Source organism: Anomalospiza imberbis, chromosome 1, assembly GCF_031753505.1.
Source record: "Anomalospiza imberbis isolate Cuckoo-Finch-1a 21T00152 chromosome 1, ASM3175350v1, whole genome shotgun sequence".
Lineage (NCBI taxonomy): Eukaryota > Metazoa > Chordata > Aves > Passeriformes > Viduidae > Anomalospiza > Anomalospiza imberbis.
In genome coordinates this window covers 25,439,106-25,453,507 of record NC_089681.1, presented here as the reverse complement: position 1 = coordinate 25,453,507, position 14,402 = coordinate 25,439,106, and the positions used below count along the sequence as shown (strand labels likewise).

Here is a 14,402-nt window from a genome sequence, read left to right as displayed (position 1 = left end):
TTCCTCATGAGGAGAAGCAGGCACTGATCTCTTCTCTCTGGTGACCAGTGACAGGACCCAAGGAAAATCAAGTTGTATGAGGGGAGACTGAGGTTAGGCATTAAGAAAAGGTTCTTTACCCAGAGGGTGGAGGAACACTGAAACAGGGCAGTGGTCACAGCACCAAGCCTGACAGAGTTTAAGCAGCATGTGGACAATGCTCTCAGGCACGTGGTATGAGTCTAAGTGTATCTTGTGCAGTGCTAGGAGCTGGACCTCAGTGATCCCTGTGGGTCCCTTCTAGCTGAGGATATTCTGTGATTCTGTGAGACCTGGAAGTAGCAATATTTGATTCCCTAGCAAGTCATGGTGTTGTCTGTCGCCTGCATCTGAGGTGTGCCCTCCAGCCCAAGAATGGGCAAGCAACTACTGTAACCTCACACCTCCACAGCAAGTTGACAAGCTCAGCATGCTACATGACCACTCTCTCCATCCATTTAGCAGTCTGAGGTTACAAACAGTACCCAAAAAGAAACTTAAAAGCCATGTTCAATAAAATACCATCTTGTTTAGTTTTATTTCTTCTCAACAAAAAAAAGTTACCATATGTAATTGAAAAGAGGGAATTTCAACTACAAACAAGCAGTCTTCATTGCAGTAAGGTCCTATATTCCAGAAATCACAACAAGGTCTGAGCTCAAGATTAAGAAAGGCATCACATTTAGGTTCTTGCATGCAACCAAGGCAATTCGGCTTTCATTTTATCAGTAGAGTTCTGAAGTGAGTTATTTGCCTAAACAAAGGGATCTAGTGCATGTGAATTACTGTGGAGGACACCAACTTGTATCCAGCTCCCAGCTGAGGATGACACACGTTACCTGTAGTTTGTCTGTCATTTATGCCAGGCCCACGCAGCATGCAGACTGGAATTCCAGGTGAGTCTCGGATGACACCACATGCCTACCTTTCAGCAACTGAATCAAGCCCTTTGCCAATAAAGTTCATGAGGCCTTGGTTCTCCACACAAATGTGGATGTCAGAGAGGGATACATGCACATGTGAATTTATATGCCCACATTACAAATTTCACCTTTATCTCTCTCACAGTAACTCAGTGAAAGTGAATGCTTCTAACACCAAAGTCCAAGGCTTTCCTATATTGACACGATCCAGCTACCAACCTGTCCAATTGTAAAAGGGCACTGAAATTACCCTCACAAATGACCTCAGTATAAGTTTAAATGTTTCTTGTTTTAATCAAAGTAAACCTACTCATACTCCTGAACAACTGGCTGCTATTTTTACTATGCCAAGATGTTAGGCTAGTGTATAGCATGGGTTTTTTGTCACTACTGACCTACCAACAAAGGAAATAGTGACATGTGACACAGATTCAGGGAAAATCCTTAAAAATTACATACTACACTAAGGTTTGTTACATTTTTCCTTTTCATTAGGAAAAATGCATTAAAATCATTCTTAGAATAACTTGCTGTAGAACTTCATGTCAATTAGGTGCTGGAAGGGTGAAAAAAGTTGTAGCAGGTCATATGTCCTTATAAGAGTTACTCACCTTTGTATATATACTAGTGAACAAACACTTTGATGAATCATACACAAGAAGAAGTTTGAGAAGTTTCACTTAGGAGTTTTGAGAGCTACACACAGAAACTGTCTTTGACACATACTGGGAAAAAAGATCCATATGACTCACTCTAAGAAACTCCCAGTGATTAAAAACTAACCAACAAAAATATGTATTTGCATCATTCAGTAAAAGAAATCTAGCACCGATCCAATGCAACTTGACAGGTTTTTGCATTACTGCAATTGCCATTTAACGTATCCTCATATTTAACACATCCTTATTTAGCTTTCGTTATCATTTGTGACAGAGGGTAAAAAATTGCCTGCAGTACCCAAATGATATTATTATAGGTCTAAATATACATTTAGAAGTTAATTCTATTAATACAAAATATTTATTATTGATGCCTGTCAACTGATAGATGCTTTCAGGAAGTACTTGAACTACTGCTTTCTACTTCAGTATTGGATACCATACTCTTTAAGGGAAAAAGAGAGAATTAAGTCTGCATTGGTACACTCATTTACCCATATAAGACATAGGATTAAAATCTGTCTTGTTCCTCAGTTATTCCTATTACTTTCACTTTTCAAAGTCAAGAACACTGGAGAATTATTTTCAAAGAACTTTAAGGAATGCAATGCATAGGCAGGTCTCCTGTTCTGATGCAGGATGAGAGAAAATTTATCTTGTTAGTGAAATAATAAGAGACTTCATACCTTAAAAGAAGGTATGTGTATCCACAAGATATTAAAGAATATCTTGTGTCAAGATGAAGATTTCAAATTAAGAAGAAGCAAGTCAAGTTTTGTCAAAAAGAAGCCAAAAAAACTCTACTACTAGAGGAGTAGATACCCTAACACATCTGAGATTTGACACAGCCAGTACTTGTTCCATCTTTAATTCTGAGGGAGTTGGGAGCAATCAAAAAGCCCAAGTGTCGTGGTTTGACATGGAAGTGATTTTTTTTTTTCCTTCAGGAAGTTGGGTCAAACCAATCAGTGGTCAAGTTTGGATATTGGCACCTGAAGTGACCACTGAAGATAGGGATACGCCTCTGAGAACACAGGGGGTTAAAAGCAAGAACTCCCAAGAGCTCGCTCTCTTTGGTTCCGGTCAAGGTGCTGTGCAGACCTCCCCTGCCCAGCCATGGGGCTGGGTGGGGGAGGGGAAGCCATGAGGCCTGGTCGAGGTGAGCCGAGGGGTAGAAGGACTGGAACCGAGCCAGCTCCTGTGGACGGAAGGGTGGAGAGAAGCGGAGATGTCTTTGTCATCCCCCCCCCAGAGGGAAGAGATAGAGAGTCCGGACGGCACCTGTAACTTTGCCGGCGCGGAGAAGGGGGGCTGGGGGGGAAGGCGCCCAGCCTTGGCCTTGGGAGTCGGCTGCTGGGCAGAGATATCAGCCGTCCAGGGAGTCTGAGCTTTTAACCCTTTCCTGAGAAATGAAGGCTTTGTGAAATATTACTCCTCCTTGATTTGATGTAGAAGAGAGACAGTCTGGGATCCGAGATGATAGAAGAAGAAATTCTCGAGTTGGAAGGAGATGATGGAGTGGCTTGTGGCTGGACTTCTCTTGTTAGCCATAGACTGAACCAAATTCTCCTAACAGAAGCTGCACTTAGGGTGGTGCGTTGGTGTGCCAGGAGACCTGTTTCAGTGATCACCAGCAGAGGAGTAGAGAGAAGGTGTGGAGAAGCCCTCTATCTTCAAGGAAGAAGAAGAGGAGAAGAGGACCTCTGTTCTTGGACCCTCAGCCCCAGGGGAAAATGGGGGGGGACTGTAGTCCCAAAATGAGAAACTGAACTGTTGTCTCTTTTGGTCCACGGCAAAGCATCCTTAAAGGAGCCCTATGAGCAGTCTGTCCATGCACAGTGGTGAGAGCACTGTGACATGGAAGGAGAGTGTCACCATGGCAAATTTTCTTCGGGCGATTGCCATGTGTGACATGGAAACACAAGGGTGGCAATTTTGTTTCCTGGGGGGGGGGTCTGTGGCACAGGAGAGACTCCTGTCTCCCTTGAAAGATTGAGTGTTTGAATATCTGAAGGGTGGCAACTTGATCAGGATCCTGGGTGGTGTCTCACTGTTGAGTTTGTTTAGGAATTAGGTGGGAGGAGGAGGGGTGTTTTAGAAAGTCTTCATCCAGGATTTAGTGTTTGTAGTTTTTATAGTAGTAGTAGTTTAATAAAGTTCTTTCCTTAGTTACTAAGTTTGGGCCTGCTCTGCTCTGTTCCTGATCACATCTCACAGCAATTATTTTAAAAAGTATATTTTCATGGAGGCGCTGGCATCGTGCCAGTGTCAAACCATGACACCAAGTCAAGTATTTATTTAGAATTTATAGTCAGGCAAAATATCTGGCTTCATAATACATAAAATTCAGTGACAAAGTTCTGCCACACCAATATGTAAAATTATTTATTTTCATTTTAAACATATTGCCATTTCAGGCATTACAAATTAAAGGTTTGTCTCTTAAAGCATTCAGGCAATTACAGGAAGAAAAAGGCATTTTCATAGCTTTCACAGGGCTGCACTTCCATCTGCAGGCACCCAAATACCTTCAAAAATCTTGAAGACCTACATCAAATGTAGCTCCCTCACTGACGGACTTTGGATCTTCCAAACAACATGTCACTTCTTGCAGATGTCAAGGAAAGGTTTGTTCTTTACCTGTAAGACAAACCAACCCTCAAATTACTTCTATTGTAACAGATCACTTAAAGTTTTCATTTCAGTCTGCTTGTAACTCTTTTCTACTCCATGTACATGTCACAATTTGGATTTTTTTTTATTATAGCAAACAGTTCTATTTTCCTTAATCATAAGAGACTTCATCTAAAATTTTCCTATTGTGTGTCAACATAGTTGTAACATCTGTTCAAATGCTGAGCTATGTACTGGTAGCCCTGATGCCCACATCCCAAAAAAACCCCAGTGTCCTTCGGAACAAATGCAGTCCACAGTCCACCAACTGTAACAACCGCATCTCCCTTCTACAAGTCATTCTAGGAAGTTTTCTTCATCTGACAATACAACATGTACTCATAAGTGGGCACATACTTCAGCAGTGGCTTCAAAAATTCAGAACTAGGAACATCCTAGATAGGCATGAACTGTTTGAATACTCAGTTCAGCAGCAAAAGGTTGAAAACTACCTGCTCCAAAATACAAGCTCACTGACACTGTAGGATTGCCTATTTGTCATTAGAAATTTATTTGCAGGCCACCTTATGCCACTTTTAAGCATCATTCATTTGATTTACACATGCATCTCATCGATCCCTCTGGTTTCTGTGCAAAAAAACAGATGACATCATCAGTCAACAGGATGGAATTTTGGCTGAACTAGGTGATCTCACCGATTTCTGTATACGGACCATCCTTTATCCTAGGAATGTAAACATCTGAAAGTATACAAATTATCAAAATTTGCCACTCTTAGAAACACAGGTGGTAGGAGACGGGGGAAAGTTAGGAAATTAAGAGCTGAGACTTCCGAATCTGAAAGCAGGTTTTCAAACAAACAAAGCTTTCATCTTGAAGGTAAATAGAAAGACATAAAAAGTAAGATCAGGGAAAGCTGATTATGGTCATATATTAGTTAATTTTTGTTTTTTCAAAGGACAGAAATTCTTAAAGTTTAAAAATGCCTCCAAATGTGGCCAACACAGTAATCAACGTGGACATATGTTCCCATAATAGGAATCCTATTTCTAGCAGAACTACAGCCCAAAGGTCTCAAAAGCAACCTAGTATGTAGCCTAATTTGATATGATGTTTACACAGAAGATTTCCCCTCACTTGGGGTCTGGAATGTGATCCAGAAGATTTTCTCCTAGCATATGAAGTATTTGAGGACTATTTAATCACAAACATTAAGGTAGCACACATAGATGTCCTTCACATTCATCATTCATTTCTATTAATTTCTCCCCAAAACTAAAGACCAAAGATAATGATAATACAAACTGCACTGAGCTCATTAATGGTTTTGTAGTGGACTCTGATGCATGAACAACTCAAACACTGGATTAAGATTTTTACCAAGCTGGAAATCTATCAAGATTACTTTCTTTTATTTTGAAAACATGGAAACATATCTGATCTTTTTCCTGAAAACAAATTAAAAACCCTTTCCCTTTATATGGTACTGCCCAGGATAAGATGTCAAATATCAACCAGAGAAGTTACAGACTGAATGTAACTTCTGACTGTGCTGAATTGCACAGACCGTCCTTTGAAGGTTTTAGCAATTCGGCAGGCCAGTTTGAAGGAAAATGTTTCCTGTCAAATGGCTTATCAAAACTTCTATGGATGATTTTATAACTTCATTCACTACAAAAAAATGAACTTACTGGCTTTTCAAGTACAATTGGGTGATCAGGAAGAAACTCTGGTTTCTTCTGAGAGAGAGAAACATTTGAAAGCTTCAGAAGGAAATCTCTGCTGTACTGGATCCTTTCTGTGAATATACAAAGTCACTAAGTTCAACATTCTTGTTTAAGGGATTAAGATTGGAAATTCAGAAAAATTATTTGGTAACTTTTAGAATGGTAGAAATGCTACATGTGGAATATAAAAATCAGTTTTAAAAACAGAACTAATTTAGGTCTTACCTTACATCAGGAAATTCTGAAGTAATTACAGAGCATTTCATTTTAACTGTAGCAAACTGACATAGTAAATCAACACAAAAGAACAAAAAAGGTGAATCTAACCTTACACCAGACAGACTCCCTGTATCTTGTTCTAATTAGTAGAAACACCACAAACTGCTCTTGAAACCCACAAGAAAATCTGTTTCTAACTCACTCCAAAGTGGCACCTATTTCTAAGGAACAGATAACAAAAAAGGGACAGATAACAAAACCAGGATATCTCTTTTCTTGGAGCTAATAACTTAAATGTCTTTCAACACCTAAAAGTAATTACAAGATCTGCTGCACATAAAATGGCAAACAGATTAATAGCAGTGAAATATTTTTGAGGGGTTTTGTTGAATCAACAAGAGTCAGAGACTCTGCTCAGAACATGTAGGTTTCTCATTCAAGTTTATAGCACTATGTCTACCATGGCATAGCTTTGGATACAGGATGTCTAGTAATGTCTGTATTTAAGCTGATATTCTCAAACAAGAGCAGAAACAAGAGGAAAGGAATTAGGCAAAGAAGGAACAAACTTCATCTCTGATCCTAAATGACAAAGAAGCTTATTCCTTTAGGAATGATGGGCTTCCTGAAAGATTGTTACACTGTCACCTGATGGACAACAGTTTTTGCTTCTCAGATTGTAGGATGTTGAAAAGAGAGAAGCTGATATCAAGTATGGCATCAATTTTTTCCTGCATCTGAACACAAATGATGCAGTAAATGGTGAAGCTAAGGGAGGGCATGTGGGTAACTTTGGAAAAAAAACTGTTTAAAGAATATGAGCATACTTGAAAACTTATGTCTTGTTTTTACCTCCCCTTGATTAAAAACCTATGTAGATGATGACTTCTGTAAGGCCTTTGACACAATCCTCCACAACATCCTTCTCTCTAAATGGGAGAGATGTGGATTAGACTGGGGGACTGTTCACTGGATGAGGAATTGGTTGGACAGTTGCATCTGATCTCATGTTGTAACAAGTGCAGAGGAGAGCCCCTAAGTTGATAACAGGGTTAGAACACCTCTCCTATGAAGACAGGCTTAGATAGCTGGGGATGTTCAGCCTGGAGAAGAGAAGGCTCTTGGGAGACTTTGGGGCAGCCTTCCAGTACTTAATGGGGGCCTACAAGAAGGTTAGACAGGGAATTTTCAGAGGCATGTAGCGATAGGAAAAGGGGGAATGACCTTAAGCTGAGGGACAGTAGGTTTAGGTTACATAGGAGAATGAAATTCTTTACTGGAGGATGGTGAGGCACTGGAAATGGCTGCACAGAGATGCTATGGATGCCCCATCCCTGGGACTGTTCAACATCATGCTGGGTGAGGCTTTCAATAACATGGTCTAGTGGCAGGTGTCCCCACTTATGGCAGAGGGCTAGAACTTGATGATTTTTCAGTCCCCTACAACCCAAAGCATCCTATGGTCCAAAGAGTAGTGGTCATGTCTGGATGTAGATCAGTGAGTGACGAGTGGCATCCCTCAGGGTTTCATATTTGGACTGGTATTGTTGAGTATCTTCATCAATGACAGTGGGATCAACTGCACCCTCAGCAAATTGCAGGTAACACCAAGAAGAGTTGTTCAGTTGACACGCCTGAGGGACGAGATACCATCCAGAGAGAGACCTGGTAAAGCTCAAGAAGTGGGTCCATGCTGCAGTTAAGAACTGCTGAGAAAGATAATTGAAAGCACAGCTCCGCTGAAGAGATATCAAATAGAAATTATTATCTGGAACTTAAAGTACAGCTGAACATAAACAGAGCTCTAGAAGAAATTATACTGTGCAAGGAAAAAAAAGAAGAAAACAAAAGACTTATTTGTAAGCAGTAGCTTAATAGTAGGACCTCTAAAGCTGTGTAACTCTAAAGGAAAAGATTACAACTATCAACAAACAAACAAAAGCCCTTTGAAAACAAGTGTGAGAAAAAGTTTGACAGTGTGGAGAATTGTGGGGTAGACTCAGAGATGTATCACAGAGCAACTAACCACTGAAAATGATCCGAAGTATTGGATTATACAAGAGACCAGGATCTGATGAGAAGCTATTTAAGATCTTGTAGAACAAAACAATCTCTACCCACCACAAGCAGAATCGATGACAAAGGATGAGAAAGACACCACCGAACAGACAGTACTTGACAAATCTGCCATCCAACTAGATCCAAAAACCAGAACTCTATTCTCTTTATCAAGATCAAAAATAGAGGAAATGAACCTGAGCTTGAAAGAAGATACATGGAAGACTTATTTTCAAGTCAGTAACACACAACAGAACCGCACTAATGCTCAAGAATCTGAGCGATGCTAACCTCAGACTGACAAAAATATGAAAGCCTCATTAAAACTTAATAGAATTTTTTCAAATTTTGAGCACAAAGAGCAAAAGAACAAACTACATCTTCAGAGATTATGTAAGGATTGGAAATTACAGATGGATGCCTGATTACAGGCAGACACAGACAAAAGAAATTGTCTCAACAAACTGGTGACCTAACCTGGGTCACTGATGCAGTTTCTGTGACATGTTTTAGAATGAAGAATTAGGTAGGAAGCATGGCAGAGAAATACTGTGAGAATGCGTTTGAAATCTGAGATTATCCCTTAATAATAATAAAAAAAAAAAGAGTAAAATTTTGACTTGATTAAACTATCATTTCTCTATGAGTACAGTGGCAGGCAGTACAGTGAGAAAAGCATAAGGAGCAAACCTTAAGGACAGTACTGACACAAATAGTCCAGGATTACTAATAAAAAAATTAATTCATATCTAACCATTCAAATGCTATTATTTCAGAACCACTGTAGTAAGAGCAGGACAAGGAAGCCAAAATGTTGAGTTCTTAACTTGATTACATTCAACAGTCTGTATACCACAACTAAACCCTGCAGCAGGCTAAAGGATGCAACTCAAATGTGTACTTTTACACACACAAGCAATCTATACAAACCCAGAATTTTGTGTGAAGATTTTTTTTTATGTATGGGTCTATTTTTGCAGGGGGTTGGTTGCATTTTTTTGTTTGTTTTGTTGGGTTGGTTTGGGCTTTTTTAAGACAGTTATATCCCTATATGCAAGCAGCTCTACCAGTGGAAGTTTTCTACCTCAGTTTGGTCAACTTTTACACCTTCTCTAGAGTGTCGTGTGAAAAGCAGAAAAGTTTCATACTGCTCTCCAAACTATCAGTGCACTAGTTGATCAGTAAAAATAAAGTGCAGCTCACATCACTTCAAGGTTCACTTGTCCTCCATCCAGAAATTACAATCCTGACACAGCTCCCCATGCACTATTTTACCTTTTTTTGCTCCTGATTCATGTTGTTTTGGTTGACAGAGCATCACAGCTTGAGTTAAGATCTTCACTTCAGTCATTTCAGATGACTAAGATAGGAAGGAAAGTTATGAAGCTTATCTCCTTTAAGCATATTAAAACAAGGATATATGTTTTTTAGTTAAAAGTAATAGTTGTAGCACAGTTTAATTTGAACCTGTAGAATGTTACTCTTGATTGCATACAGTAAAGGGAATAGTTCAATAAGACAATACAGATGAACATATTTGAGAGACATATTTTACACAGAATTTTACAGTGCTAGTCTTTAAAAAGAACACAATTATCCCTTCCTTTTCTATTACCCCACCGAGAATACAGCCACAACCTGCTACATTTGGGAATAATAAAAGCAGAAAGGACTTTCTTTAATACCAAAGGATGGACTTGGATTGTCTCACTTAGCAAAAAGAAGATGGTCATAAGTATTATTAAAAAGACTTTTCCATATGCAACATTAAAGTTAAAAAAATATAAAAAATATAGCTATACCCATATCAAACAAAGGCAAAATGCAGCTACATGTAGCTAAATGCTGAAGAAACTGAATATTACTACACTGATGACCAGAAGCTTATCTAAAAGGGAGTAGTTTGCTCTCCTCAGTAATTACTGCTCAAGAGACAAGTGTAAGTGTTAATTTCTCTATGTTGGATCAAAGATGGGCTCCCAAGACCTTGACTTTTTTTTAAATTTTTTTTAAGTCAAAGGCATCTTGAAGAAGGTCAATACAATAAAGAAGGATTACTGGGTTACTAAAACTCATCTAAAATAATAAAAAAAATAAAGTAAAAATTAAGAAATTTGTTCTAACAAAAAACACCCATCATCAACGGTCTGAAAAAACATTAAAATCAGAATCAACTGAAAGTCAAATTCAGGCTATGAAACATGAAGCATTCAAGTTGAAAGACTTCAAACTTCATTTTCCAGCAAATACCTACAACCAATTTCAAGTCTGGAAAACATATCCATACCATGTTCAAAGTCAAGCACCTCTAGCAATAAAGCATAAACTTTTATGATGTTTTCTGTCTCAAATGAATTTGCGCATGTGCTAACAACAACAAAAAAAAATTCTAATTTTATTATTTACACATAATAAGTGAAGACAGAATACATGTACTCTAAGTTTAAAAGAGCTGACTTAAACTCAATGAAGACTAAAGAAATGCCACACAGATTTTCCTAAGAATCTTAAATTCCTAAGCTGCATTTTTTGGCTAATAGTGCATGCAAATACCAAAGAAAGGCATTTCTGAAACTCATAATTCTTTTCAACAGTTCTGACACTGCTGGTTTAAAACATTCAGAGTTAAGGACACTCCAAGCTGGAAATAGTTTTCATTTGGTTACGTAACAGATCAGCTGACCTCCAATTTATAAATAATTATGTATTTCCTCAATACTCACCCAGTCAACCTTCCTCTGCAAACATATTTCGGTGCTGCTGGGTAATTCAGACCGAATGTTTAACACAAAGGGTGATGCTGGTGAGCATAAAACATTAAGAAAAAATCATTTCAACAGATACCACAGCATTATTTTGTGATACTTGCCCCAAGAACATTCCTTGCTGCACAGAGATTATACAGGCATTTATTCACAACTTAGAAGCTCTACATCACTACCCTTTTCCATTTCTTCCATACTTTTATTTAAAGTAAAAAATTATGATGTCACTTAGCTCCAGTCCACATCAGCACAGCTGCTGATTTTCTGCCCACCAGAAGTTTCTAACTTAACCATAACAACTGTAATACTGCAATATCTAGGCTTTAATCTATAGATATTTATAATTTAAAACAAAATATTCACACATGACATAAATACTGCATGATTTTTTTTCTTAAAGCTTTTTGGGTTTTTTGTTTTGAATTTGTATGAAAGCTAGATAAGAACTAGCAGTATACAGTACCCAAGACATCAGTATTTGCAATAAAACCTAAATAATCTGTTAAATTATGTGTATTTTATGTTTTCAATAGTAGGATCAGCCACCCCAAGAAATCCAAATTTAACAGAGAAGTCTGCTCCAGCTTTCTGAAGCTACATTTCAGATGCCAAGCTAGAAGAGCAGTACCAAAGAGCTCTGCATAAATTTAATACAGTTTAAATTCAGATTTTATCACAGAGATAATGTACTAAGATCAACACACAGCAAGGAATTTACTCACTGTAGTTTAACAAAGTAATTTAAAAACAAAATAAAACAAGACACAATACACATATAACCCAAACTTTGGTAAAGTGAACTGCACCTTAGCCATGCTACTCACCTTGTTTAGAAGACAGTTGATGCACAGGTCGTGCTGGCTGAAGGGATTTACCAATGAATTTTTTTGCTTCTGGAACATTTTGAAACATCGCACTTCAAAAAAGCAGCTGAAATCACCAGCATTCAGTTTCACACACGGATGTTAAGCAAGAAGAGCAATCTACCTACTCCTTGTTAGTTGCATTTGACAAGGCAATATTATATCTGGGCAGGAAAAAGCAGAAAGGTCTGATGCATACATTTTTTTAGGTGATTGAATATGCTGGATAAAATTTGCATGAAGACAGAATCAGACACTTCTCTCATTTTTCCTTCCAATTGAGCTACCCTAGCTTCTTAAGAAGATTCTTTCATTGTATGTCTATGTATGCGTTTGGAGAAAGGAGATGGGGACATGATGGAAATAAGGGAGCTTCTAATATTTTAGTTCAATGGGTTTTTAATTAATTAGTATCAGCATACCCCTTATCAATCTGCACAGGAGTTCCTTACATATCTATATAAACTTACAGGACTGTTTTTTAATAGCTACTTTAGTTAAATTAATACAGTTTTGTATCTCCCCACTCAGTTTAGCTACTATAGAAGCATCAAAAACTGCTAAGTTGGAGCTAGGCTGAAAAATCTCACACTTTAAGTAAGCAATCAGTTGGAAAATACTCATTTGTAGTATCTGTATCTTAATGTATCTCCCTCTCATTCCCATCTCTTTTGTCAACTAGGAGACTTTATGATTTGAAGGAATTTCAGCTTTTTTTAGAGAAAAAGAATACCTTTCTCTAATAAAGTTTACAAGACAAGGGAATAATCATTATAGAAAAAAATTCAAGAAATAACCACAGCTGCAAGAGTTACAACTACATTATCGATTTTCAGTAGAAAACATGAAAAGAGAAGCTAGGCTATTAGACCCAGTATCATACACAACTTTAGTTGGTCTTTGTGTTATAGGAAGAAAACTAAAAATCATCTGATAATTTACTACGTTATAATTTTTGAACACTTCTAACATAGTCAAATAACAATTTTCTAACATATGAAGTTTGAGCCCACCCAGGTCTAGAAACCAACTGTTTGATGGTTACTCTCTGAATTAGAACAACTTAACTAAAGCTAGGAAAAAAAATCTGGTTAGATTCTCTGATTTTCCTACCTGCTCATCTTAAAAAAGGAAGACTTCAAAGATGTAGTCAAAAGCAGCAGTGAAAATTCCTGCAGCTGAATTAACTAAGACTACAGATAGGGATGACATATTTCATTTTACCCAGCTTAGGAATGCTTGTATAAATCACATTTATCCTAGATAGTGAATTTCCACAGAAAGCAATGCAGTAATAATACACATTTCCATCAAAAGAGTGAAAAAACCCAACAACAGGCGAGTTTTCCTTCATGCCCTGACAACAAATGATAAGTACGCGTTTAAAAAACAGGAAAACCTGTTTAAGAGGCTGGTAGCTTCTAGAATACAGCACACCTCTATTTTTTTGTAGTGTTCTGACAATAAAAACAAGATGTGTGGTGACAGCAAAACAACACATTCTGCTGCTCTTCCCTCAGCCTCCCCCAGGAAGATGCTAGAAAAGACCTCAACAAGTTATCTAGCCCAACCTCCTCAATTAATAGAGTGCTCTTTCTGACCAGTTTCAGGGAAAGTGGAGGAGTCATTTTAATAGCTGAGAAATAAACTGCTTCCATGAGAGCCTACTGCAGCATGGGCAGCATCCCAAGAATTGCCCCTTCCAAGGCCACACTGCTTCTCTGGGGTCATTCCCTTGGGAGACCTGCCCAGCAGCAGGGAAGCCTTGTGGCACCAGCAAACAGGCCTACAAGCAGTTCTGTAGAACCCCTGATTTTAAATTTTTTTTTTCTTTTTTTTTTTTGCAGCCATCTTCCAAGAGCCCATCGCCAGTGTTTGGAAGGCTCTTTCCTACATGCGTGAAGGGGATTCGACGCTATTTTCGTGAAAAACCCCCACGAGTAACTGGAAACTGACCGTCCCCCCTCGCCCGAAATGGCACCGCACTGGGAACCCCACAAAGAAACAAAACCTCCCTCCGCCGCCCGGCCCCTCGGCCCCTGCCCAGCTCCCGTGCCCTCCTGTGGGCCGGGGGATGCCCAGCGCACCTCCAGCCGCCGGCAGCGCCCCTGCCCCGCGCCGCCGCCGGCCGTGGTCCCGCCGAGCCCGCTCCGTCCCTCAGCGCGGCCGGGCGGGGCGGGCCTCGCGCGGCGGCTCGGCCGCGGCCGCGCGCCGGCCGGGGTCGTTCAACGCCGCGCCGCGGGCCGGGCACGGCCGGGGCTCCGCGGGGCGGCGGCGCCGCCTCCCGCCGCTTCCCGCCGCTTCCCGCACCCCCTTGGGATCCAGGGCAGCGGGGCACAGCTGAGAGCCGCCCCACGAGGCCCTGCCAAGGAGCAGGAGAGGCGAGCCGAGGTGCTGCTGCCCAGCTCCCTCTGGGGTTAGAGCTGAGAGGGACTGGAGGTAGATAAAGGTGTCTGCTCCTCTGTCGCACAAACGGAGTCGTGTTCCGTCAGGGTCTTACAGTGGAAATTGGGAAAAATAAGTGACTTTTGAACAC

The 14,402-nt window shown here is 39.7% G+C and overlaps 1 protein-coding gene across 2 annotated transcripts; it reads right to left on the bottom strand.

Moving 5' to 3' along the window:
• Nucleotides 1-3,958: 3,958 nt before the first annotated feature.
• C1H8orf88 (chromosome 1 C8orf88 homolog) lies at nucleotides 3,959-14,108 on the bottom strand. Of its 2 annotated transcripts, none has more exons than XM_068185254.1 (6): nucleotides 13,954-14,108; nucleotides 11,828-11,933; nucleotides 10,962-11,038; nucleotides 9,514-9,598; nucleotides 5,926-6,032; nucleotides 3,959-4,240 (listed from the first exon to the last, which is right to left on the bottom strand). In XM_068185254.1, exons 2-6 carry the CDS (start codon nucleotides 11,913-11,915, stop codon nucleotides 4,202-4,204), a joined length of 396 nt encoding a protein of 131 aa, XP_068041355.1. In that variant the 5' UTR covers nucleotides 11,916-11,933; nucleotides 13,954-14,108; the 3' UTR covers nucleotides 3,959-4,201. The 2 variants fall into 2 exon arrangements, with proteins under 2 accessions (XP_068041355.1, XP_068041362.1); XM_068185261.1 differs by having other exon boundaries at nucleotides 11,828-11,919; nucleotides 13,954-14,072.
• Nucleotides 14,109-14,402: the final 294 nt, after the last annotated feature.

What these genes read in the sequence shown, in the direction of transcription:
- C1H8orf88 (XM_068185254.1), bottom strand. Translation starts at nt 11,915, where the DNA reads ATGTTTCAAAATGTTCCAGAAGCAAAAAAATTCATTGGTAAATCCCTT. An exon ending in TCAACTGTCTTCTAAACAAG is followed by an intron (nt 11,039 to 11,827) that starts GTGAGTAGCATG and finishes TATGCTCACCAG; the next exon opens with CATCACCCTTTGTGTTAAAC. An exon ending in TGCAGAGGAAGGTTGACTGG is followed by an intron (nt 9,599 to 10,961) that starts GTGAGTATTGAG and finishes TTCCTATCTTAG; the next exon opens with TCATCTGAAATGACTGAAGT.